At 32.9% G+C, this 26,601-nt stretch overlaps 2 protein-coding genes across 2 annotated transcripts; both read right to left on the reverse strand.

The window, feature by feature from the left end:
* Nucleotides 1-46: 46 nt before the first annotated feature.
* On the reverse strand, nucleotides 47-12,284 carry PANK2 (pantothenate kinase 2). Its single transcript, XM_007036173.3, has 23 exons — nucleotides 12,072-12,284; nucleotides 11,201-11,630; nucleotides 10,289-10,501; nucleotides 10,045-10,103; nucleotides 9,301-9,417; nucleotides 8,509-8,628; nucleotides 8,313-8,407; nucleotides 8,116-8,209; nucleotides 7,833-7,964; nucleotides 7,317-7,429; nucleotides 7,016-7,208; nucleotides 5,126-5,334; nucleotides 4,722-4,766; nucleotides 4,596-4,644; nucleotides 3,956-4,038; nucleotides 3,481-3,597; nucleotides 2,610-2,673; nucleotides 2,158-2,304; nucleotides 1,878-2,036; nucleotides 1,461-1,544; nucleotides 903-1,097; nucleotides 742-813; nucleotides 47-492 (listed from the first exon to the last, which is right to left on the reverse strand). The coding sequence occupies exons 2-23, from the start codon at nucleotides 11,544-11,546 to the stop codon at nucleotides 403-405; spliced, it is 2,796 nt and encodes a 931-aa protein (XP_007036235.3). The 5' UTR covers nucleotides 11,547-11,630; nucleotides 12,072-12,284; the 3' UTR covers nucleotides 47-402.
* A 1,276-nt stretch (nucleotides 12,285-13,560) lies between these two features.
* On the reverse strand, nucleotides 13,561-15,713 carry LOC18603918 (iron-sulfur cluster assembly protein 1-like). Its single transcript, XM_007036174.3, has 3 exons — nucleotides 15,372-15,713; nucleotides 15,005-15,059; nucleotides 13,561-14,026 (listed from the first exon to the last, which is right to left on the reverse strand). Exons 1-3 carry the CDS (start codon nucleotides 15,670-15,672, stop codon nucleotides 13,867-13,869), a joined length of 516 nt encoding a protein of 171 aa, XP_007036236.1. The 5' UTR covers nucleotides 15,673-15,713; the 3' UTR covers nucleotides 13,561-13,866.
* Between the last annotated feature and the right edge of the window lie 10,888 nt (nucleotides 15,714-26,601).

Raw genomic sequence — 26,601 nt, forward strand, 5'->3', positions numbered from 1 at the left:
ATAATTTGGACCGGCACAAAGATTTAGTGCGAAGTAGATTATCAAGTTACAAAAAACAAATAATAGTTCTGATGCTAAACTACATTTCTGACAACAATCTACAAACATGTTTTCTCCTGATTAATTACAGTTGATGTATGAAGAACTTTTCCAATGTAATATCCTAATGAAGATTCGTTATCCCTCTGAAATCAGCTAATGATGGGAGTTACTAATAGTAACACAATTTGAAGAAGCTCTGCGAGCAGCTGCCCGGTAAATACCAAGTGCTCTATTCAACAAATCATAAACTTAAAACAGACAAAAGGAAGATATAGGCTAATGCTGTGGGCTTTCCTTTGCTCCATCTCCACTCCTGAAGTTGTTATTAGTTTTTTCCTGAAGTTGTTAGTATATAAGATTTCAATTGGCAGGTTCGTATCTGCAAACGCAATCATATATCTTTCCTTTGATCAGTTTTTCTGCCAACCTCTGATTCTTCACCATTGCGAGCTGCAAACAGAGTATTTGTGTTAGGTTAAGGGTCACGAGAAACCTCTTAAACGTATATTTTTGCAAAAGCTGAAATGCTGAACTATTTTCTACCCTCTCCACTACATCAAGTGATTTGCTGAGGATTACCAGTGTAAAAAACCCTAAGCTAAAGAAAAATCTGATACAAAGATTCCGCTCACTGATTATTCCGTCAACTAGAGAAAAGGCTACATATAATTGCTTCCATAGAAAATCACAGAACCATACCTTCAGGGCTTCACATTTGAACTGAGCATTAAAGTTGGTGTGAAGAGCTCTACCCATCCCTTCTAAGATAATCTGCACAGAAAAATGCATGATTTCTCTTATTCTCATGACAGATGTAAGCAAGTCAGTGAAAAGCAAGCATCAGAGAACAAATAACATACCAAATCAGCATCTTTGGCTGCTGCAGCTAGCTCAGAGCTGACCTGCCGTAAATCTATGCATGGGCTCCCACACCCATTCTCAACAACCATCAAAGGAACTGAAGATGCATTTTCTTTAGAACCATCTAATGTATTGTTCATTGCATCCACCAGAAGACCTCCAGCTTCAGCAGCTCTGCGAAGGATATCACAATGCTGTGGACTAGAAGAATCAGCTTACCATGTTGAATGCATGATGGTAAAAAGTACAACAAAAGCTGAAAAGCTAAAACTAGAAATGAAGCCATTTATATGTCTCTGTTGCATTAAAATTATGATTTCCATTTTCTTTCATCAGAGCCCAATCTCTGCTAGAAAAGTCTTGTAAACTCTCTAGTTAGATGCAAGTTGTCCACTAATTCATCTATAATTCAAGTTCATATGTGAAACTGATTCCCTCTTTCTCTAGAATTAAATGAGAGAACATTTCATGAGATGCTTCAAAAAACGTATTCAAATAAAAAATAATGTAGAAGCGAAGTGGAAAGGAAAAGCAAGCAATATCAAGAAAAGGCAAACCTTTGCAGCCTCAGCAACGATATCAGGAAGCTCCATAGCAGTTACATCATTCAGTGCAGGAAGAGAATTTGCAACCAAAACAACCTGCAGAAACATCTCATTATAAGTTAATCTGCAATTTAAATGGTAAGGAAACAAGATAAAGCCATTGCAGAAGATAACCAGTCCACAAAACAAGATTGCTATTTCAGTTCAAAAGGTAAGGCATTTTTGTGCAGCACAATAATCATCTTCAGAAGAGAATAATTATACTACTTAATTTATGACACAATGCATTGAAAGAGTACACAGATACATTTCACACTGACAATGGAGGGCTCAGAAGTGTAAAGGACTCAACTACTTGAGGCAATCTCATTGTGCAAGTCATTATTCAGTGGAAGATCTTTCACCAGCACAATAAAGAGACAAACTTACTTCTGTTCCACGCCGGATGAGTTCTCTTGCTAGTGGAAGCATGCCCAGGACAACATCAGCACCCGAGTTGTCCACAAAGAGTAAAGCTCTCTTATGGGGCTGAGGTTTCTTCCCTTCAGATCCCAACATTCTTTCCTTAAAGAGGTCAAAATCATCCACCTGTAGTACAGAAACAAAGAGTTTGTTTCTGAGTTTTTTTTCTTAACTGAATTTTCTATTCAATAAAAAATACAGTGCAACTCAAGATTCCTTAAATATATTCAATTTTTTCTGCACTCACCCGCCAAGGTCTTTGCATTTTATTGCGACTCATCCTATAAATTTCAATAATTGTTCCTTCATGATAGAGATCAACACAGGCACGGGATCCCCAGTCAAATATATTTGCAGCTAGAACACCTTCAATTAAGGTAAGTAACCTTGCCTCCTGCATATGAGGAGAATTAAGAAAGGTCAGCAAAATAGTAGGAAAGGCAGGGCATTACAACTGGTGGATGGTGGTGTGAACTATGTGACCTCAACCAAAAATCCAATTCAGAATTTATATCAAATGATCACATATTCACATCTGAGTCTTTTGCCTGATACAGCAGTTTCATACCTATAATAACATTTTTCAGATAAGAATGAATAAACTTGAAGCAAGGTTATTTTACAGCATCTGATATAATTTTTTCAGTAAGTACAAGCTCCTTCAATCAGGAAATAAGGAAAAATTCAAAGTTACCATACCTCATCCATACAGTCAAGCTCCATCAACAGATCAGGTAAAACAGCAAGAGATGCCTCATTTTCCCTGTTGTGATCGGTGAAACAGTCATAAGTGAATGAAGTTTAACTAAGATCCCAAGAAACAACATTGAATGACCATCTTTGTTGCATGAATTTGGTAAGATGAATCATGAAACTGTACGAGTATGGCTGTGTAACTACTAGTGCAGGCAGGTATTTGGACAAATATCCAACTAGTTTTAATGCCCTTTTTATCTCCTATGCATAAATGCTTGGGAAATCAAATGTTAAAAGAGATTAAATCACATAATGTATCCACATAGACCTACCTTGGTAGGGGAGAAGACAAAAGTTATATTTTGCTTTCCTACTGGGCTTATCTTTGAAAACATTAAATGTCTTAAAAATAGTTTAAATGGTGTTTCCCTTCTTCAAATAAATGCAAGCAGCCAATGCAATTGCTCAGCCTCTTACTAAACCAGTTCTGCGAGAAAAGAATAAGCAGATTTTTCATTTTAGTAGAGGAAACTCCACCTGTCCTGATTAGGCTTGCATTATAGAAAAATTTTTCTTCATCAACAAATTTGCAAAATTTTATTAATTAAAAAACCACTAGAAATATACCTAAATCATATTTAGGTGTTAAAACACTTTCATATTTTTTAAGATCAAGTTAAGTATGGTCCATGTAATTTTTTATGCTCATGTATGGAGAAACAAGAAAACAGATGTATTGATGCAAGGTATAATGAAGGACGCACACCTACATAATGTGCGTGCACACATAACATATAAGATTGCAAGAAAAGTGGACAGCTAAGTTTTAAAAAATGAAAAAGCATTTTCACAACTTGGTTGAAATGCAGGTTACCTCTGTTTGATACTTCTATAAGCATCAAGAAATTGAAACTCCCTCAAGCACTCTTCCCTTAGTTCCAAAAGATTAGCCAACCCTAACTTCCCATATGCAGCTGGCTCCTCCATCAACCTATTTGGTTGGGCGTAAAAGCAAAAGCATCCAAAAGTAAAAGTTCAATTTGTCTCCAATAACTTTTAGTTCAACAAAATTTAGGAACAATAATAAACTGTGCCACAAGCTTTTTGAAAAGCAGCATTTATTTTGATCTCAGATAAAAGTTTCTAAGCAAAGTGACCTAATGTGATTTTCAATTTGAAATTATTGCCTTTCCCATGTTTCTCTTGTTTTATAATGAGCCTCTACAATATAAAAAAAAAAAAAACCTCAGCTACAATCATGATATTTTTCCATCTAGGGGTTGACTAGATATTACCAGTTATCAACTAACTATATATATATATATATAAAAATCATTAGAGTAAGTCACCTCGCCAAGTGAGCAGAGAAAGCACGCGCAAAAGCGTCACCTCTTCTTTTAGCATCATCAGTTCCACCTTCACTTGCCACTGCCTAACATATATGACAAGCTCACAAATTATACAATAGTTCTAAGAGCAATTCAACTTCCAATTATTTAAACTAAAGTCCTTTTAATATGGCCAAAGAAAGCAAGGAGAATACTTTTTCTTTCTCTCTTTCTCCGTTTTTTTTCTTTGTTTGAAATAGGGAAATTTCGTTTTTCCTGATCCTAAATGAAGGATTAGGAGAATGCATTTTAACCATTTGAAAGTTCAGCTGTCCTCAATCTTTGACTAGTTCTAGAAGGAAAACTACAGCCTCCAGCTTATATGATTTTATGTTTTCATAAACATTTCTTATGAAAATTGACCCAGGTATCAGTAGGCACTAGGTTATGTCAGGCAAATGCTCAAATTGTTATTTTGAATTTTGAATGCCATTCTGAAATGCCATCACCAATCAGTGACATTGAAGTTGTCAAAACTCTACCAGAAATGGCTCCTCTCTTAAAATACAATTGGCAGATCTTTCATGATTTAGTCACTCAAGGATTTGCCTTGCTCACTTGAGAGAGAGAGAGAGAGAGGGTTTTATAATGTTTAAATTACCTTATCAACAAGGTCTGGCAAGTGCTCCGAAAGCACAGTGAACCAATATCTGAAGCAACATGTATTTCCAAAATAAGCTGCAGTCTTGAATAAAAATGAAGCAGCATATTTGAGGTGCATACTTACTCTAGCTCACTGTGATCTGAGAGATCAATTGTATTGGGCTCATACCTGTTTGCATGTAATTCAAGATATGAGTTTAAACAATTGCACGGACAGATAAAAAAAAAAATTTGTATGATATAGTATATTTCATAATGCAAATATTTTCTCGCAGATCATAGTGTGCTGCATTAAGTTGACAAAAGAGTAGTCAATACCATTCAACTTCTTCACATATTGTTTGTAGACCTATATCTATATCTATATATATATATATATATATAAACAGAACCTATAAACTACTGGTCTTTTGTCTAAGCATTAGCAGGATAAATGTGCAAAATATTATAGGTACTATAAATAAAAAAAAAAAAGAATAGGATCAGAGATAGAATACAGTGAGGAACACCAAAGTGTAATTTACATACATTTTTGGGTTGGCTAATAATGGGAACACCTCCAAAGTGGGAACAAGATGGAGAACACCAACATTTAAAGCACTCGCATCAGAGCGCAAAGTACCACCTTTGGAAGAGGGAACTTCAAATCCTCCAAGTCCTGTGGTTCCAGGTGGAGCCATTGGTACTGGTGCAGTAATCTCAGTCCCCTTCAACACAAACTTTTCCATCCAAGAAATCTGCAGTTAAACCCACACAAATTGGGTGTGAGGCCAGGGGGGAGAACAAAAGCTCAAAGAAAGAATTTAAAAATGGACAAAGCCTTAGAGATCATAGAAAAGAAGCATAAGGGGAAAAAAAAAAGAAGCCTCTGTTGGAAAAGCATGAGATCTCATGATTGAAATGAAAATATTTTCTGTTGGTCCACCTTGCTTCTATAGAAAAAATTACAGATCAAGTTTATGCTTCATCAGAAAGGTTCAACATGTCGTGTCCTAATATAGGATGAATGAAGCCCAAATTTTGGAAACAGCCATCCAAGAAGAGAAATGTTCATATACCTCATTAGCCCTAGCATACACTAAGAAAATTTAGGGAGTACTCTAATAAATTAAATGGATAACCTTCACCTATTTCCTTTCTTCGATTTAACAACAGCAATATCTAGATTTCAATCTTGGTAAGTCATCAATATGTTCTAATCTGTCTGAGTCAGTTAAGTTTTTCTATAATAGTCCACTTTTACTGGACATATTCCCACACAGGTGCTTTAGGAATCAAGTCTTTATGTTGCCTTAGAAAAGATAAGATTCTAGGGAATCATTATAGTGGAGATGCTTTTGCAACTTTTAATTGTTTAATACACTTTCTTATGCTATGCATAATAATAGTTGCTATCGATCCTGGATGAGCAGAGTTTATATCTTGACTAACAATACAATAGGTTGCTCCTGTTATCCACTTTTAATGGAATATGTTCTTTGGGTGCCAAAGTATTCCTCACTTGAAAGCTACTCCACATCTCTACCCCTATTCAATTATCCCTTTGTGACAAAAATTGAGTCCATTTTACTTTCTTCAGCCATCCCAAATAATTTTTCCACAACTAGAAGCATGCAAACATATACATTTTTCGATTCTAAAATTTTGCCCTTTATTTACTGTAAATTATTAACTTAAAGAAAAAGTTCAAGAATTATCAAGACTAAAATAAAGTAAAAGGGTGCAAAAATCAATGAATTAATTATTACATCTAAAACTTTGTTTCATCTAGGCCAAAGTATATGCATCCAAACCTTTTGTTTTTATATTTCTAAAGCAGGATCGAAGGTGAAAAGTTTATGTGATAGAGTGTAAGCAGCATTAACTCCGTGATTCATTGTCTCACGGGAATGATATTTTTACCTATTTTAAGAAATAGGTTCTGCAGAACCTTTGTATTTCAAATACTGAGCGAAACATGAAATTTCTCAAATTGACAGATAACAGAGAAAACAAGGTAAAATAAGATCTCCTTGAAAGTAATAAAGAAAGAAAATTGATGTACAAAATAAATACTAAAATTTTAAATTTCCCGAATAGGTAAAATTGACCTTTGAAAGTACGATATCAAGATTTGTTAATATACAATGCTCTACCTGATTTTTCTTCTTGGAATATTTTAAAAGCCCAGAGTTAGGCCCAGAGTAATCTATATGCCAAGACTAATTCATTTGAAATCAACCCCCCATACAGAAGATTAAACCTTGAAGATTTTAAGAAAATAAATATGTAAAATGTTTTCAATGTAGTGTCAAACCGAGGTCGAGAGGCAAACCCAAATCCAACCCGTTTACTACAACTTAGACCCAACCCAGGCCCATTGATCTCTAAGGGGTTGATAGACTCAGGCCAGATATCACAAAATCCAACTATACTTGCCTTTTCATTCAAGTCACCTAGTGGTGGTCCATGTATCTTTCCTCCTGTGTATGGTGCTCCCATTGGGAACCTTTCAACTAACTGATGCACCATCAAGTCATCAAGGCCATGCTTCTCATAACTCATAAATGCACCTAGAGCTCCCAAAAACCCTTCATGTCGCAAGAACATAGCTTGTGCCTCTCCTTGTGACCTAGACCATAGATATAACATTTGATATTTGTGGAGTGTACAGTAACTACTCATCAACAGGAACAGACATGGACAAACTTGAATAATAAAGAGAGACACAGACACTTACCAGAAATGAACAGCAAAGGAGATTGTATCCATGGTATACGCATGTCCCCTTATGAAAAATCCTCCAAAAAAGATACGCTTAAGCCCAAACCGAAGTGCATTTAAGTAAGATATCTACATAGCAGAATTACTGAAATCAGCAGCAGAAAGACATCTAACAACATAAGGAACATCAATATAATTTATCTGATTGGTTATGTAGGAGGTTGAATATCAAATTCACAATAAAAACTAGTTAATATACAAATAAATTAACAAGTTTGTTCTTAGAGGTGAAAACATTTTCAAAACGCCCAGCAAAGGAATTGTTTTTCACAATATAATTCTTCACCTTCTCAGGGTTAAGGAAAGTGGCAATTATTGCCATCATATGGGAGGGAGGATGATCCTTGAAGATAATTCAAGCAAGACTTTAAGCCTAATCCCATTACCAATTCCTTAGAAAAGGGAACAAAACCAATATATTTCCAATCAGGTAATTCTACTTTACATAATGGTTTGTTTTCATGAAATTAACCTGCCCGATATTATATGAAATCATTCGCAAGAGAGACAAGGAAATATCTTCAGGTCTGTAGTCTTCAAGCTCCTTCTTGTCAGAAATAGCCTTGCCAAAACTTGAAGCTATGGTTGACGCAGAGAGACCAATCTGTGATGATTTAAGAATAGAGGGTGGTAACTATAGTGGATATCAAGAATGAGCAAGTAGTCCATAAATCATAGAATTGACGCATCTTATATTTGCCCATGCCTCTTACATATTTTGGTAACAGATAGAAAAGATGATAAGTAAGATATACCTTAGAGTAATCCATACCACCATAAATGTCCCCAACAAGCATGTCTATGGTCCTATTGTCTCCCCTTTGACTCAACTCGAGCAGTTCATCAAAACTGAAAAAGGGGATGAATTAAGAGAAAGGCCTGCATAAAATTATATACAGAGAAGATGTAGCATCTTGGGATAACACAAAATGGACTAGGAGATTAAAACAACCTCTTGCACTTCGTTAGCAGCCTTCCCAATCCCCAATAAGTTCCACCTCCAACATTCGTTCCGCTAACACGTTGAAACTTCCCATCCCCATCAACCTTCACCAGGCCAGGAGTATAGATTGTTTTATATCCTAATCAAGCTTATGTCCCAAGCAGCTTGAAAATGAGGGTAAAAGAAAAAAAATAAAAAAAAATACCTTTATCATGCTAACACCAGATCCAATATTAACAAGAAGATAGGGGAACAGATCATTATGGTCAAGCTGAACAAACTCTTTGTGGCCCTCCATGTGTGTGAAAGCTTCATGACGAATAGCCTGCTCAGTTACAATACCAAATTTACATTTGAGATGTTTGCTGTAAACTATTGTAGCAAGCATAAATTTTGTAAAAGTATATGAAAAATACCCCCAAACATATATTTTGAAAACAATTTTTTACACCAATGCATGTTTGGATAATATATAATCTGGTTTAGGATTATAAATGACCTTAATTAATCTGGATAATCAACAGTTTGCTCAATTTTCTACCCAACTTCTTCCATAGCCAGGATAGCCCTCCTCAAGAATTCCCAAGATTGCAGATTGCAAAATAATCATCAATTCTACACACTTTAGGAACTATTACCACAAATGAACAAATTATTTTTTCACCAAAACTCTTATAAGATTGGCTATCTCACTACTGTTGTATAGATTTGCCCCCCATGAAGATTCTCAACCGCTTCAAGAATATACTACCAGCAGCTTTTTCTGCTTAAACAACAGCCATTTGGGAACTCTGTGTTCAATGTTCATCTACATGAAGAGTGCTAGACAAGACCACATAACAATTAGTATGCGTTCATGAATTCATCAAGAAGACAGAACAGCTTAATTCTATGCATTCAACTTCCAATCTCGACAATCAAACAAACATAAGGATCTTTGTCCACCTGTGTGTACAAGTTGATAAAGATGAAAATGGAATTTTAATGAAGAATTGACCTTAAGTAAGAAATTTGCTCCTGCCACAAGACAATCCATTTCATCTTCTTTGTCGATACTGACCCCCAGCCTTTCTTTGAAGAGGTCTGCAAACTTGTACGCCCCGCCCCCTGTGGCCTTCTCATAAACTCAACTTGTTAGGAGAACTATGCATTTAAAAAAGTATAAATGTGAAGTGGTTGAAGCTATTAACAATTTAAACTTTAGTTAAACAATTCTTATAAGAACATTTGACCTTATCATTGCAATTATTGCTCAAGAACAAGACCATTCTCAAAATCAATGAAATATTTTGATAGTTTTTTAAAGAAATATCAGGAAAAATATTCATAATATAGCTGCTTAAGTAAAATGAACCCTAAAAAAGACTGCTAAAATATTGGGAAAATGAATGGTCAAGAACTTGAGCCAGGCCATATAATGAGCCATGTAAACTCAGAATAGAAGAGATGGTATCTTGTATGAAGAGTAAATTAACAAATAGCAGCAGAAATGAGACAGCAGCATATACAGTAAGGGGTAGTCCAATGTTTTTCTGTCAGCATAAGGAAACAATTGCTTAGAATTAGCTGGACATTCAAATTGCCAAAGTCAAATGAGATGCCATGCATATTTTACTATGATAGACATTTTGAAAACAAAACTTTAATACAGGATATTCTCTGCAATGCAATATAAAACTGGTGCAACTTCTACAGATTAGAATGTAAAAATGCTATGAAGAAGTCATAAAAACAAAAATACCTTGATAACTGCATTTTCATTGGCTGGGGCCTCAGAATTCCAATGGTGGGAATCAATTCCTATTAGCAAAGAAGGAAGGAAAAGAAGAAGACTAATCAAAAAGGCTGAATGGAATTACTGAACATAATATGTTAATGCAGGTAAAAAAGCCACAAATATGATGCTACCAGCATGTGCACTCTCTAACTTTCCGAAATAAGAAGACCGAAGAAAAATGAAAAGGGAAAGATATGCAGATGCATACCGCCACGGTGAAGCTGCTTGGAAGAAATAAAATCCAAACACTCATTTAACTTGCTTGTCTCAAACTTCACAAAATGAAGCCTGCCACCAAGAATGGGATAGCTTCTCCTGTTACCATTTGAAATACCCAGTCTTTCCTTAACAGTTTTCTTCCTCTTGTCATCAATTGATCGATCTTCATGTCTTGAAAAATACACCAACTTAATGAGAGAACCTGAAAAAACAGATGTTTGAACTTTTGAATGTACTGGAAGAGGCTGCAAATAATTTCTTTCTAGGTTTCTTGTTCTATGATTAAAGAACCATTGCCATCGAGCATAGAGAGAAAGAACAGAACCAACATGCACAGGTAGGGTGGAGAAAGGGAGGGAAACTGTTACAGCAGGGGTCTCATTTTGCTGTTAAAACAGTAATGACTTACAAATGTCATCTTAACTCTTATTAAAGAAGTTAAAATGCTGAAATCAGAAGCAGGTATAAGGATTTCTTAAAGAAACAAAATATAATAATCCAAATCAAGCATTAATTCCTTCAGATATAGTATTATCAATCTTCTCCCATTATTAATTCCACGATAATTCAGACTAGAGTTGGTATTGCAGAACTTCCTCCTCATACATAAGGGTGTGGTTGAAAAGGGGGAGGAGGAGGAAGAAAAAGGCAAGAAGAAGAGGGAAAAAGAATAGCATGCATGTAATTAGATATATGACATTGACCACACAGGAAACCCAGCTTTTCTCCATCTCCATTCCCCCAAAGAATGAAAGGAAAAAAAATCCCAGAAAGCAATAGCCAACCATTAAAACAAAAACCAATTCCAAATGCAAAAGCATTCCAAAACCATCCAAGAAATAACAACACATAAAGAACTTTAAAGAGAAGAAACGAAGGGTTGAATCAAAAATGATCACACCTCCAATATCAAGAGCCAAATGAGAAATATCATCAGACTGATTAGGCAACAAAATGGTAGGATCCCTTTCCTCAGAACTGCCCTGGATTGCAGCCTTGCTAAGGTCAAGTTGAGGCCTTGAACCTGACCTGTGAATGGAATTGCTAGCAGGAGGAGCCATATCTCTCTCACCTCCCTGATTGTTATTGTTACTATTCTCCTCCCCTCTCACCACCAACCCTGCCTTGTCTATAACCTCTCTGTTGGTAAGGTTACTATCACAATTACTGTCCTTATTAATATTGTTTTGAATGTCCTCAGTCTTATCGTCAATTTCAAGAACTTGGTCTCCACTTAACCCAGCCATTAATCCAACAATATTCTCACCACTTGCTGCCTAACCACACCACCCCAACTGTTTTTTGGGGCAGAGACTTTTTGGTCACTTGTCCTGTACTCAATTTACCAAATTCATTTTGTTACAAAGAAAATACTACAAATAAGTAATTCATTATCCAGATCAATAAGCAAAAATATGAAATGGGGTTGTTGAATTGATAAAAAAAAGCTGAGCAAAGTGGGCTGCTTTGGGAATTCACAATAAGATTGACTTAGACCCAAATTATAAATAAAGGGTGCAAAGAAAAAAAAATAAAAATGGATACTGTAATTTAATGAAGGAAAAGGTCAACAAGAAAAGTAACCAACATTCAATGATCAAGATAAGCATCCCAAAATAAAAATGGAAAAGCAAAATTCAACCCCAGATAGTGAATTGGCTAAAAAATCAAAGACAAATAGTGAAAAGTCCACAAAAGAATGAGATATGGAGTAGGTGAGAAATTGAAGACTTGGAAACCAAAAACCCAAAACGGGTGTGGAATTGCCCAACCTTTGAAACCCTTTTTTGATTGGATGATAACTGAGTTGAGCTGGTGAAAGGCAAAACACGGGAACCAGGATCGTGCGAACCAAAGGAGAAAAATTGAACGTACGACAATACTTTTCACACTGGGATTGGGTTACCGGTCGTGGAGATAGGTTTGAGTGCTACCCGAGAGGAAAGAGCGTAATGTTTACTTCCCACGAGTTTGGACTTTGGACTGGACTCTGTCTTTGACTCTCGGCGCCGCCTAAGAAATCCATTTCTTTTGTTTTTTTTTTAATCATTAATTTATTTTAATTTCTTAATTTACTATTACCACTCTTATTTTATTTTATTTTATTATCATATCTTACGTAAAGTGACGTTTTCAACGGATATAAATTATTTAGTGATATTTTATAAGCCAATAATATATGACTTAACAAGTTGATATAATCATATGATAATTAACGTGATCAAATGCATGATCACATCAACTATTCACACGTTTTGTTAAGATTAAAAATTTATTTAAATAGATAAAAGAACAATGATTTAATTGAAGAAAATATATAATTCAAAAATATTTTGCTATTTAAGCCTAACATGTAACAATGGTGCCAGCCTACTCTCTTCCTTTACAACCAAAAAGCTAAATGCAGCATTAATTGTGATAGCTTTATTGATATTGAAAGCATTTTAATGAACCTCCCCTCCCCTTACCTAAAACCGCAGAGCAAGACTTGTTTCAATGTTTAATTCATTGCTCCATAATCGGCCTGAAGGAGGAGTTGAAGCTTTATACACAAGCAACCATCCAAAAGAAGCTTTCATGGAGATGGGCAAAGCTAATGCAGCCATTGCATTTAAAGGAGGTCTCGCCACATTGAAGCATCCCACAGGACCGCCGCACTAACTTTGGTCGTTTTCTTCACCTTTAATTGGAATAGGAACCACCATATTTTGCACATGATTGGAATTAGATTAGTAGCAGCTAAAGTAATACCTAAAACTACTTTATCAAATATAGCTGATCTTTTCTAAATGCTAATTAATATAGTAGCGAACTACAACATTAAGTTTCTTACATTTGCATTCGAACTGCGAAAGACATGTATGCATCACAGGATCATTACTGTCAAGACCATTACCCTCGGTCAGATCCTCTACCCATCAATCTCCCCCACCCAATCCTACAATTGCCTCGGTCAGATCCTCTACCATTTTATCACGAAACCATTATCTCTCTAAAAGATTAATTTAATAGTGTACAATGCTTGAAAAAATCTCTCATTATTCAATCAAAGACTAGATATCTCGTAAGGCCTTCAGCAAGATCAGGTAACAGGAGACTATCTCTATTGTGTAACTCAGCCCATAGACCCAGGAATAATGAAAAACGAAAAAACAGAAAAGAAATGTGATTTTTTTGATAATGCATTTCTCACAAAGGCAGACTACCTTTTTGGCCCAAAATTGACATGCAAGCTTCACAGAGGAAAAAAAAAAAGGTCAATTGCAAAACCTCATACTTGATAAAAGGTGAGAGAAGTCTACAACAGCTTCAAACAATATCACATTATATATCTAGGTTGAGGCAAGACTTAATTCACATATATAATTTAGCTAATAGTCATGGATCAAACATCCCCTAATATTATCAGAAGTTTTTAAGTGTGTCCTCTACATAGTTTTTTTAGAGTTCCTCAGCTTCCGTTTTGTTGCTGTCCAACTGACTTTGCAGGATGCTGGGGAAACTCTAGATGTGCTACGTGCAGCAAGTCTTCAGATAATTTTTTTTTTCTCAGCATATACACAGGTATCAGGCATCAGCAGCCTTCTCAACAGGTGCAGCATCTGAACTGCCATTTAACTTGGCACGTTTAGCCTCTACATCTTTCACAGCTGCCTTGATAGCATCTTCTGCAAGCATGCTGCAGTGCAGCTTAACTGGGGGAAGCGCAAGATGTTTTGCAATCGCTCTACAATATATATAATGTATTCCCTTTTAGAAGCTACAAATGTCAGGAAAAACACAATAAAGCACTCAGATGCAGTTTGGCACCACTGCACAGTGCAGTCGGGAGCTCCCAAATGCACTGTGCCATGGTGCCCAACACACCATCAGATTTGCAGTTCAACATTACCGTATTAGATTCAAGGAAACATAAGAAACTAGAACTGCATCTAAGTTACACACAATACAAGGGCTTGGTCATGTACATTGCACCATTGCCTTTAAGGGGAGATGAAACCATGACAACATTCTTTCATATCAATCATTTATTTACTTGGTTCATCTCTTCTAAAATATGTTATCCTTACAAGTTAAAGCCGATTTGTTTCCGTACATGTTATAAACCTTGACAGAAATACAGCAATTTGTCAAATCAAGAACCTATGAATTAGTTTATCTTCTGTTTAGGTTAGTTCTGATAATTGTTTGCACATAATCACCAGATACTTAAATTGTGATGTTGTAAAGTTATCTATCTACAGCAACATATTTATTTATACCACACAAATTCTAATTAAAAAATTATACCCACATTTTCTTTTCCTGTTGGTAATTTCAGCTGTCATATCATCAATACTCAAGATCAGGTTCTGAAACTTAATTAAGCATAAGAAATGATTATTACATGATTTTGATCTCACAGTTAATCATTAGTTCAAATATAATATATTTTTAAGAATGAATTTTAGATAACCAAATAGAAAACTAGCTCTATGTAAATGTATGTGTATAGCTGCAAGAAACGAATGCCTTCTCTAACGAGATGCAAACACGACCAAATAATAAACAGATAAAAGCTAATAGTACATAAGTTCTAAGCGCCAAAGATACTTAATCTGATGAAATAAATGGACACAACAAGGGATATCAAAACATATACTTGTAAAACAATAACGAGATGAATCCAAACAAATACACCTTCGAGATAAGGGATAGAACTTACGTGTTTTTTATGGTTAACACTTCCTCCATGCTCTTCCCTTTCACCCATTCAGTAGCTGCAACATGAAAAACCCAAGTTATAGCATAGCTCGTCTTCAGAAAAAACCGAAGTCCAAATCTATTGCAATAAACTCAAAGCACCAAATTCCAAGCAGCTAATTAAACAGCCATAAAACGGGTACGAAATTTAGTATCCCAATAGCCATTAAACTGTAAGACAGTTGCATAAATCAAAACTATTTCTTTCTAATTATTTGACAAATTCAATCTAAAAACAAGGAATTAACATACAAAGTATTCGATCAGCCTTTAACAATCCAAAGGAGCAGATAATACAAAACCCTAATCGGAATAACCGAATCACATACCTACAGAAGAAGAAGCAATGGCCGACCCACAGCCGAAGGTTTTAAAGCAAGCATCCGTGATTTTCCCCGTGTTCTCGTCGATCTTGATTTGCAGCTTCATCACATCGCCGCAAGCCGGAGCGCCAACCAAGCCCGTCCCAACGTTAGGGTCGTTCTTATCAAACGATCCAACGTTCCGAGGATTGTTGTAGTGGTCGATCACATTCTCGTGGTAAAGCCGCGGCAGAATCTGTACCGTCCGTGACGGTGCAGCATCCCGCGACGCTAGCTCTAGCAGCCTCTTTGATGCCAGCCTCAACATTGTTTCAATAGTTCCCAGGTTTCAACTTTTCAGGGGTTTGGGAAAATTGGGTATTTAAAGATTTTGGGGAAATCGGGAAAGGCCCCTTTTTTGGGAACACGTGGAGACCGGAGGAGATGGTTTCAGGTTCCACGGTTCTCCCGCTAATCTTGCCACGTCAGCAAAGTTGGTTTCTTTTTAAGCCCATGAGATCAATTGGGTCAACTGGTAAGGCCCAAATGAGGGTTATAGAATATAGATAACATGGGCCAAAATTGAAGCCCACATTTTGTTGGACTAGACTTTCTTTCCTCTCCCAATACTTTCATTCCGACCGGATCGGCCTAGGCAACCTCCTCTCCTTCTCTGTACCCTTTCCTCCCTCTCCTCGCTTCTCTCTCTCTTCCCGATATTTTTAGACACGCGACATGCTTTTATCGACAGGTTCGGATACGTCAGCTATTGTCATAATGCACGGACTCAAGAACCCGACCACTCAATGTAAAATAGAGTCGTCATTAAATTTTTTTGTTGAGATATAATTGACTGTCTATTTAAGTTTATTTTTTTAAAAATGTTATATTAAATTTAATTTAAGTTCATTTTAACAAAATAAGTTCATATCTACGAAACAGTATTCAAATTCAAAAGTATAATTACGTGCAAGGAAATATCAGCACCCTGCAACATCCGTTCAAATATCAATATTAATTAATCATGAGTTATTCTTATTTAATTTCAATTCTTGATTTTCATTTAATTTTTCTTAATTATAATTTATTATTTTATTTTTTTTATTTTAGTTGTAACCTAAAGTCCATTATTCAGTTTTATGAGTATGACATGTATATGATACAATTATGAAATATATGACATAAATTTCAATAATTGTCAAATAAAAACTTTTTACTGAAAATAGTTTTCAAATTCACTCATCATATTAGTGGAATACCAAGATACGCTTTCACTTAGAATGTCATTCATAAGTTATTTGATCATAAATTATTTGAACAAACTCTCATTCATAAGTTTATCAAATAAATGTCATCATTGGAATAATCATTTGTAGGTACAAATAATATTTTCATGATTGTAAACTCTAGTACGAATAAACGTCTTTTATTAAAACATTCTTTGAACCCTATCATCATATTAGTGGAGTTTTAATCAAATATCTTACATAAAAAAATTAACTTGAAATTACAACTTCTCACATCTTGAGTAAAAAAATTCCATCATTGGTATAACTCATAATATGTTTATATTGTTATTATTTTATTTTTAAAAACATAAATATTTTATAGATTTTTTTATACATGAACATTCTATTTTTCTACCCTAAGCCAACAAAATTCTCAAATTTTTATTAACTAATTTAAAATATTATTCGAATTAAGAAATATTAAAATTTAAGATTAAAACTCTCAATTATATTAGTGAAGTTTTAATTAAATCTCTCACTTAAAAAAATTAATCTGAAATTACGACTTCTCGTGTCCTTGATAAAAATGCTATCATTAGTATTAATCAAAATAACATACTCTTTCTCTCTTCTTTTTTTTTTCTTTTTTTATATATTATTGTCATATATATTTTTTATGCATACCCATATTTTTTTTAACACATGATATTTTATATTATTAATTATCATATTTTGTATACAATTTTTTTTAAAAAATAAAATAGTAATTATAATTACTAAACTAGAAAAAATCAAATAGAAACACAAATCCAAGATTCAACAAGGCCCTTAGATAGGCTAATGGGCTAGCCTGATTCCAAGAGATAGTAGTGGGCTCACTGACACGGGCAAGCTAGGTAATGCTCACCAACAGGGCTGTGGCTGGCCTTCTCAAACAAGGCCTGATTCTTTCCCCCACCAACGCACCGTTGGTGCTCAAACAAATGCTTCAAGAATACCCTAAACAACACCGGTTTTAAGCCAACCTAAACCTAAGCAGAAAAACCCAACTTTCACTTAGCAATTTATTTTTTGGCATAATATATAAATTTTTTTTTAAATTATTTAAAAAAATTTAAAAAAGTTCTTATACTTTTATTACATTTAATTAAGTTTTCATATTTTTATTTTGAGTCAAATAAGTTTTTGAATTTTTTATTTTGAGTCGAATAAGTCCTTATAATTAATAATTGACTTAGTTTAAATGTTATTTGTTATTCTATATCGCGTGACGTTGTGGGGGGTTTACAAAGACCTCTAACTGGCTTGGAAACGAGGCTTCCGCAAAGTTAAATTACAAAGTGATAACAAGGCAGTGGTTCAGGCAATCAGCTTTTCTTCTGTTCATCCTTGCTCCAAATCTTGATTTAATTAGAGCAATTAAAGGTATGTTAAGTAGACTTGGGAGGTCAATATAAGTCATATATACACAATTGCAGATTTTATATTTAATCTTGGGTTTGACTTAAACTCTGATAGTATTTTGTATGACTACCCATCAGCAAAGGCTTTCTCTCTACTCCTGAATGATATGATGGGAGTTTGTATTCCACGTTTGGTTAATTAATAAATTCCTTCTTAAATAAAAAAATATTATAATTAATTATGATATAACATATTAATTTATTATAATTAATGATGACATGACATGATATAATAAAATTTAATCATATTATCATATTTTATCTAAACAAATGACATAATTGTCACATCAATATATCATATCAATAATAATTTAATTATTTTTTTTAATTTTTCAAAAGAAAAAAGAATAACAAGATAGGAAAGAAAAGGATAAAAATGACTTTGACCTTTTGTTGATGTGACAATTAAGTTATTTTTTGGTCATTTATCTGGATGAAATCTATTAGAATGATCAGATTTAATATAGTTTAGATTTCAATGACTTACCCAAGATAGATTAAAATTTAATGATCAAGGTGAAAATCTTAAGAAAGTTTAGTGATCATCGGCATAAATTAATCGAATAAACCCATCACGATAATTTTCTTTTCCAAAAAAGGAAATAATTTATTGATTACTTTTATCTTTTTTGGAACATTAATACCATTTTTAATTAAACTTAATATTTATAGTTTATATAAAAATGGTCATTTACTTCAGATGTTTTAATATATATACCTACAACAACCCCTTAGCATTTTGACCTGCCACCCCCTCCCTAATTATTTGAAGTACTAACCACTACTTTATAGGATGGAAGAATTTTGCATACCTACAAATTGAACTCCAAATTAGCCTCTGCCCCACCTCAAAGTATTGATTTGCATGGCTACAACTCTTAGCCACCCCCCTCTCTTGGACTAAATTTTCAAAGATTTAATGCACTTTCATTAATATGTCATGGTTTTTTCTTAGAAAACAAACATAATATATATATGGCATATTTTCTTTCAAAAGTTAATTATTAGGCTACAAAATTACAAAAAAAAAATTCCTTATTATGACAAGAGAGAATAATTGAAGAAATATGCATCGATTTAATTGTTGGTCATGCTAATAGATTGTATTTAAGCGATGTAAAATTGTTGTGATTATCACGTTAATAAAAATTCACAAAATAAGAGAAAAAGAAAAAAATGGAATGGATTTTTGTTGATGTGCCAATTGATGTGATAGCTACGTCATTTTTTTCCATCAATTGTTTGGACAGGATCTATTAAGGTGATCGAATTTGGTATATTTTACAAATTTCAATGATCTAATCAAGATAAATTAAAATTCGATAATCAAAATCGAAAAGCACGTATGCATGACACAGTTTCATTCAAAATTTAATTACTAGGCTACAAAAATAGCAACTTCTTTTTCCCTTTTATGATGGGAGGAGAAGTGAAACATAAGGGATATTGTATCTCCATAGTTGTTGTTGGGTAGCTAGTGATGAAATAAGTAAGTTACTTTTGCGACATGAAAAAGGAAAAGAAAAGAAAAGGAGGGAAAATATTCTCATCTTATCTCTATCGTTGGAGCTCTACCGCCCTTTCACTTCAATGCTCAACAAAATTATTGATGGGAAATTTCCTTTTCATGTCATTCACTACACTAAACTCTTTTCATCTAGTTGGTTTGCTCAGCACTGTCTCTTTGCAATTTGTTTGGATTGCTAGCTCTACAGCTTGGCCATACAGCCGCCCGCCTACATTTCAAAGCTAATTAAGAAGTCACACATAGAGACAGAAGCAAGTAGGGTGTAGTAGAGCAATTTGTACAGTTTATTGGTATATATAGCTAGCTTTTCATTTATTGCAGCCACCTTGTCTGGTTTGCCTTAATTAAGCTTGGCCTTGATTAAATTTGGAGCTTATATGGGAAATTACCCATGATTGTTTTAAACAATTGAAGGCAAGGTAGCTATGGCAATGTTAATTCCTGAAGCAAATTTCTATACTTCTCGAGGTAAAGTAGATGTGATTCCTTTGGTTTCTTCAGGGCTGAAGTTGACTCCAAAATAGTAGCCCTAGCTATCACCCGAATTGCTTTGGGAATTTCTTATAGGGAAACTAGACAAAAGCTCAAAGACAAAACTTTGCCCCATCAAGAAAGCAAGCAAAAAAGGCATGAAACTCTGGGGAAACAATGGCCTGACGATTTGGAATCGAGGGGGGTGTCAATCATATCATATGCATATGCAGTATATTCTTGTAAACTAACTTCTGTTAGTTGTCAAAGTGCCCGGAATATGACTGATAACCAATTTACCTAGTAATAAACAAACCATGTCCCAAGATAGTGAAGGACTCGATGAACCTGTTTGATCTAAGATAGTGAAGGACTTGTTGAACCTGTTTAATCTTTCTGTGGGTATCTGGTTTGCCATTTCTTTCCCCTGGTAGAACAAAAAGTATAAACTGATGGACTTGGTTTTTTTGATTTAGTTTAATACCTAAAGTAACTCTCATGCATGCATGCATTCAGGCTGAACTGTGCTTGTTTTGAACTTTTGATTAATAATCAAAAGCATGTTGAAGGTTTAGATTAGTAACCACAGTTTTAATCGGTTCTAACTTTGCAAGTTGCATGTAATAAGCCTGAGCTTATAATAAAGAAGACATTAGACTGTTCTTTTTTACGTGGAACGTGAAAGACGATTGTTCTGCACTAAAAAATGGTGATTTGTTGGAAAGTAGCTGTCATATATTAACTTTTTTACATGCATCATTAATTTACCAATATAATGAAGACTTCTCAGTCTAAAACTAATTTATAAAAAGAGAAAATTATGAAAAATAGTCTTTCTTGATAAAGACATTTTAAAAATAACAATCAAAATAAGTTTAACTGTTTTTAACCATATTTAACCATGACTTAACAAAAATGCCCTTAAAACTATTTTAAATAAATTAAATCATTCATCACAATTTCTTCCCATTTGTGTTTCTGATTTCTCTCTCTCACCATACCAGTCTCTCAAATTTTATTGATTTCTCTTTTCGGTATTCATCTGTTATGCTTCCGATTTCTCTCTCCCGCATTTTCATATTTTTTTTCTTGCGCTTTTAAGACACCAAGCAACAGTTTTAATGTATTTGGGTGGGTGGCTATTTGAAAAATTTAATTTTTAGGTATTTTGGGTAAAACTAAAACGGTAGAAATGATCACAGATGTTTGAAATAGTTTTTAATTGAATCAATTCGGGATCAAACACCAATAAAATCAAAAAATTGAAATTTATAAACCTAAATTTTCAAAGAATTTTTTTTTATTTTTAGTTGAAATAGGTGTTTTAGATAAGAAAATTTATGTTTTGATTTATGAAAATATATTAGAAACACTTTAATCGGTGCCAGATTGTCAAAAAAAAAAAATGAAGAGAGTTGAGAGAATTTGAAGTTTTAGTTTGTAAGTAACAACAACATTTTAGACATTAAAGTGTAACAAAATGTTTTTGAATATGATGTGTAACAATAATATTTTTTCAACATGACGTGTAACAACAGTATTTTTCAATATGGCATGTAACAATCTAACCATGTGATGTCATATATTTCTATACATGGTGTGTCACATGTTTCTGTACATGGTATGTAACAACCTAACCATGGTGTATAACATGTTTTTGCACATGGCGTGTAACAACCTAATCATGGCGTGTAACATATTTTTGTATATGACGTGTAACATCATAACGTATAATTTCATTAAGAGTAATTTTTTCCAACTTGATTAAAAATAGTTAAAATTATAAATATCACTATTTTTGAAAACATCTCTCTTTAAGGGTTATTTTTAAAAATACTCATTTATAAAAGGTGTGATATCAAAGCGGACCTTGTCACGTTTGTTGCCCCTTATGTGATAAGCTTGTATATCCTTATGTGCACAAAGCCCATATGTCGCACCATAAGTTCATTAATAATAGGTTTATTGTTCTTACACATGAAATGAATATTAAAAAACATCTTAAATTAAAATAATCTTGAATATTGAAGGTTGATTTTAAAAGGTGTTAGCAAATGGTGTCCTAGATATGAAATCAAAACAAATATTACCTAGTTTAGTATATCTTTCGTGATAAGTTTATTATGATCTTTACCTATGAAATCTTTACCGCACATAAGCTCATTAATAATAAGTTTATTACACCACCACACGAGGAAGATATTAAAAAACATCTTGAATTAAAGGTATCCTAATTGAATGTTGATCTTCAAATTTAATACCCTGTTTGTTAGCTCGACAAACTAATAATAATAATTTTGATGTTACGAGTGAGGTAGCCAAAGGATGCGTAATTGTCCACCAGACCAGGTGGGTTCCACGAGCCCTTACAAAACCTAACCATTGACCTAACAACACTCACTAGGAAACAATTATTGATTGTCCCCAATCACCATAGTTTATTCTCCCAGTTGCACCCTCCAGCCAACTTGGTCCCTGCCCCAGTTCAAACAGTGTGGACAGACAAGTGGAATTTTGAGTAATGCTATTTAACTTATGTCTCTCGACTATTCTCGTTTAAGAAAAGAGAGATTTGAATTCAACTATTTAAACAGAAAAATATGCATGTGCTTGTTACTCGAGCCAAATATTTGAATACTTTTTGATATGATTTAAGAGTATATATATATAAATAAATAATCTTTAATTAAATACAGCTCATATAGCAAAAGTTTGGAATTTTTTCCTTTATTTACAGTACTTTTTCGCTGTGTTTCCCGTCCTTTCTCTCTTACCAAACATAGTGTAAAAAGGCCATTCCATTAATTCCAAATACATTAATATAAAAATAAAAAACAACCCCTTTGATTCCTAGATATGACATAAGGGTCATTGAATTGCAAGAAGAAAAAGGCAAACATTTGTTGAGGGTGGAGGGCATTGCCGAAGCATGATGTAAGTTGAAGGAATTCAAGTTGTTCTTGAACTCTAGTTTGCCCCACCTGGAAACAGAAAAGCTTCTTTTATCATCCCTACAGAAAACCGGCAGGATAACCGGCAAAAAGATGAAGTGATATTGTTTTGTTTATATGACGCCTTCATTCATCAAATCATAGAGAAAAACAATTCCATATTATTCATAAAAATAAAAAATTAATTAATTAATTAATTAAGCATAGTTAACCAAAGATAAATTCAAAACGACAAAAATTTATATTATCAAATTGTAATCCCAAAATTAAATTAGACCAAAAAAACTTCAACCAATTGAAGACAATAATTGCCCCAATGTGCTTGCTGTCCTTCTCCTCCCCTATCCAATCAAGGTTTAGTCACTATTTTATTATTATTATTATTATTATTATTATTTGAGTTGCAATTGATCATTTTGTCAACTCTTTTAATTTTTAAGTGTCTAAATCAAACCTTAATTCAACTATGTTAATAATCTTTTTAATCTTAGAAAAGATGGCTAATTAACGAATTAGATATTCTCACTCCTTCATTAGCATTATTATTAACCTTAAAGGCTGCAAAAGACCGATTTGTCTTTACCAAAAATCAAACCCACGATTGCTATTATTTTACATTAATATGTAACATATTTACAATTAAAATATAATTAATGTATAATATTTTAAGAAGCTCTTGATTATATTCGAAGAAAATTTAAATAAACTTTTTATTTTTTATTATGTTCAATCCAATTTATGTGCGTTTATTTAAGGTTCATAAATCCTTATTATTAATTATTGATAAATTGTTATTAATCAAAACGTTACTTAATCCATGTGACGTTGATATGATATTGAAGTGGATGGTAAAGATATTACGTAAATATATCGTTATGTTACGTAAAGATATTAATATACCACATTAGTATCACGTAATATAAAATGACATGTAACGTTTTGATTAATAATAATTAATCAAGTTAATTAAAAATATCTTTTTCATTTCAAATAAAAATATAAAGTCTTAAATAAACATAATAAAAAAATAATAATTTATTTAAAATTTTTTGAATAACTCAAAATTTTTTTATATATTATGTCATTAAAATATAATTAACAATCCCACAATTTGCTTAATATTATATATATTTATTTATTTATTTTTCCTTGAGAAACCTAGCTAGCTGCCCTAGAAGGTGGCTACGATGGGGTATGCACCTTTTTATCCTCTCAAATAAAGTTCAATCATCTCATCACTTTTTGGTGAATGCCAACAAAAAACATTGGGCATAATTTGCTTATCTAATCTCAGAAATAATGTGAACAAACCAATGAACATCTCTGATCCAGCATATTAGGTATTTGCACTCATCATCTCTATCCTATTTTTTACGAAGATAAAAAAAAAAAAAGTTTGAATTTCCGTACATCTTAGGGATTATAGTATTCATCTTTATCATGTAAAACAGAGATCAGCAGCTGACTGTTTATGGTAGGGCAGATGAACATAGTAGACACTGTCAACTACCCAATGCAAAAGTATAAGGGAGCCTAAGAAAAAAAAAAAGAAAAATAGAAGGAAAATTATCATTTATTAACTAACCCGAAAAAGGAAAGGAAAAAAAATTATCTTATTCGTAAAGGAAAGGAAAATATTCGTATTAGTTAGCATGAAATTAAAAAAAAAAAAAAAGAAGTTTTTAAAGTTTACGAGTAAGATTGAAAACGACAAGAGCTTAGCTATGACTGTCCTTGGTCGCAAAGTGAAAAAGGAAAGAAAATAGTACATCCTTCTAAGTCCTAAATAATCTTTTATATTTAGAGCAAGATAAATATATTTTCGTATATATATATATTTATATATTTATATTTGAATACTTGCAATAATAATAAAACCAGTTTCAGACAATATTTTAAGGTTCTTACGTGACATTTTTGTTAATTAATTAAAATAGATACGTAAGAAAATAATACTAATAAAGGAAAGTATAAAAAAAATGGCTATTGCTATAAACTATTAAGCGTGGCATATAGCATCATTGTCATTAGTGTATTAAATTGGGGATTTCGTTGTTATGATATATGATATGATTAATCAACATATTAAATTGGTCAAGTGGCCAAGGCTGATCTTTCAAATAATAATGACACACTATTAATTAAATCTTTGAAAATAGATTTTTTCAAGTCAAAAAGCGTTGGCTAATTGGATTTCAATAGCTATTGACTAACAGCAGCTTAATTTTGTACCTTTGGCAAATAAATAAACAACAAAAGATTTTGTGCAATAATAGCTAGGTTCCATCACTTTGATTTTAAGTGTGAACAATTAAGTTTTCTTTTTCTTTTTATATAGGCTGATTGCATGGTTAATTTGAGTTTTCGATTGATCCGATTATCTTACTAAGTAAATTCTTATCTACAACATAATTCGTTTAAGTTGTATTTCTTAGATCATATTCGAGATTATCATCCTATTAAAAACATTTTTACTTTAAAAAAATCAAATGTAATTCTTCAAACAGAGGGATAAAATGCGTGATTACGTCTAAAAATAGTAGTTTAATAAAGCAAATGATGTAATCGAGAATGATCTTCCCATAGGTGAGAGTAGTCCAATCGGGAAAAGACTAATTAAATGTTAATGCATGTAGTTGAGAATGACACAAACTAATTGCAACAAACCGAAGCTTAAAATTATTTTATTATTATTCATTAGTCAATTAAGTTGGTGAAGCTTTCACACCTTTAAAATTAAAAATTGAAATTTAATTTATTTTAATTAAAAATATCATGCATTTCTTCGAGGCAGGTGATTTACATTGACTTTTTTTCATTATTTTTAAACAAATGTCACATTTCAGACAGTTAAAATGTAAAATAATAAAATAAGAAATCGTTACGGAAACCATTTTGATTTAACTCAAGTGATATAAAAAAACATGACTTCTAACATATAAATATTAATATATGACACATTTTGTAGTATATAATTATAACAAATAATTACCATAAGAAATAATTTAATTTTTTGAAATATATTAAAAAAGAGAGCCTGTAGTTATATAAAAGAAAAATATTTAATTTAAAAACAATTAAATATATATAGGCTCCTGGTAAAAATATGAAAATGACTGCATCCTAACTATAACGAATCCCTGTAATTAACTAATACAAGTATCATCCAATTTTTTAAGGTAGAAGTCTTGATTTTTCCATAAACATATGTTAATGGATTCGTTAATTGGACTAAAGACGAAATTAACTAACCAAACCTAAAAGAGGAAAGGGACCGTAAGCACAATTAGCAGATGATAATTAAAAAAAATGATGATTCGGATGACCTTAAGAATACGCCTAATAATAATAATAATATAATCTTCGTCTAATTAACTTTATCCTCAGTTGCCTGATTTAGCATTAAATATTGTAATAATTTAATGGTAATGGTGTGTAGTACTATAGCCGAAAGAGAATAAATATGCATTGAGGTTCTTCAACTTTCTAAAATGAAAGTTTGTCTTAAAGCTACTTTTTGCTGGACAAAACCTGAAAAGGGTAAGGCCTTAGCTTTTTGATTATACAGTTTAAAGGTATCAAGAGAAAGAATGATCTGAATTGTAAAGTTTTGTT

This window comes from Theobroma cacao, chromosome 3 (assembly GCF_053813885.1).
Source record: "Theobroma cacao isolate CCN51 chromosome 3, ASM5381388v1, whole genome shotgun sequence".
NCBI classification, from domain to species: Eukaryota; Viridiplantae; Streptophyta; class Magnoliopsida; order Malvales; family Malvaceae; genus Theobroma; species Theobroma cacao.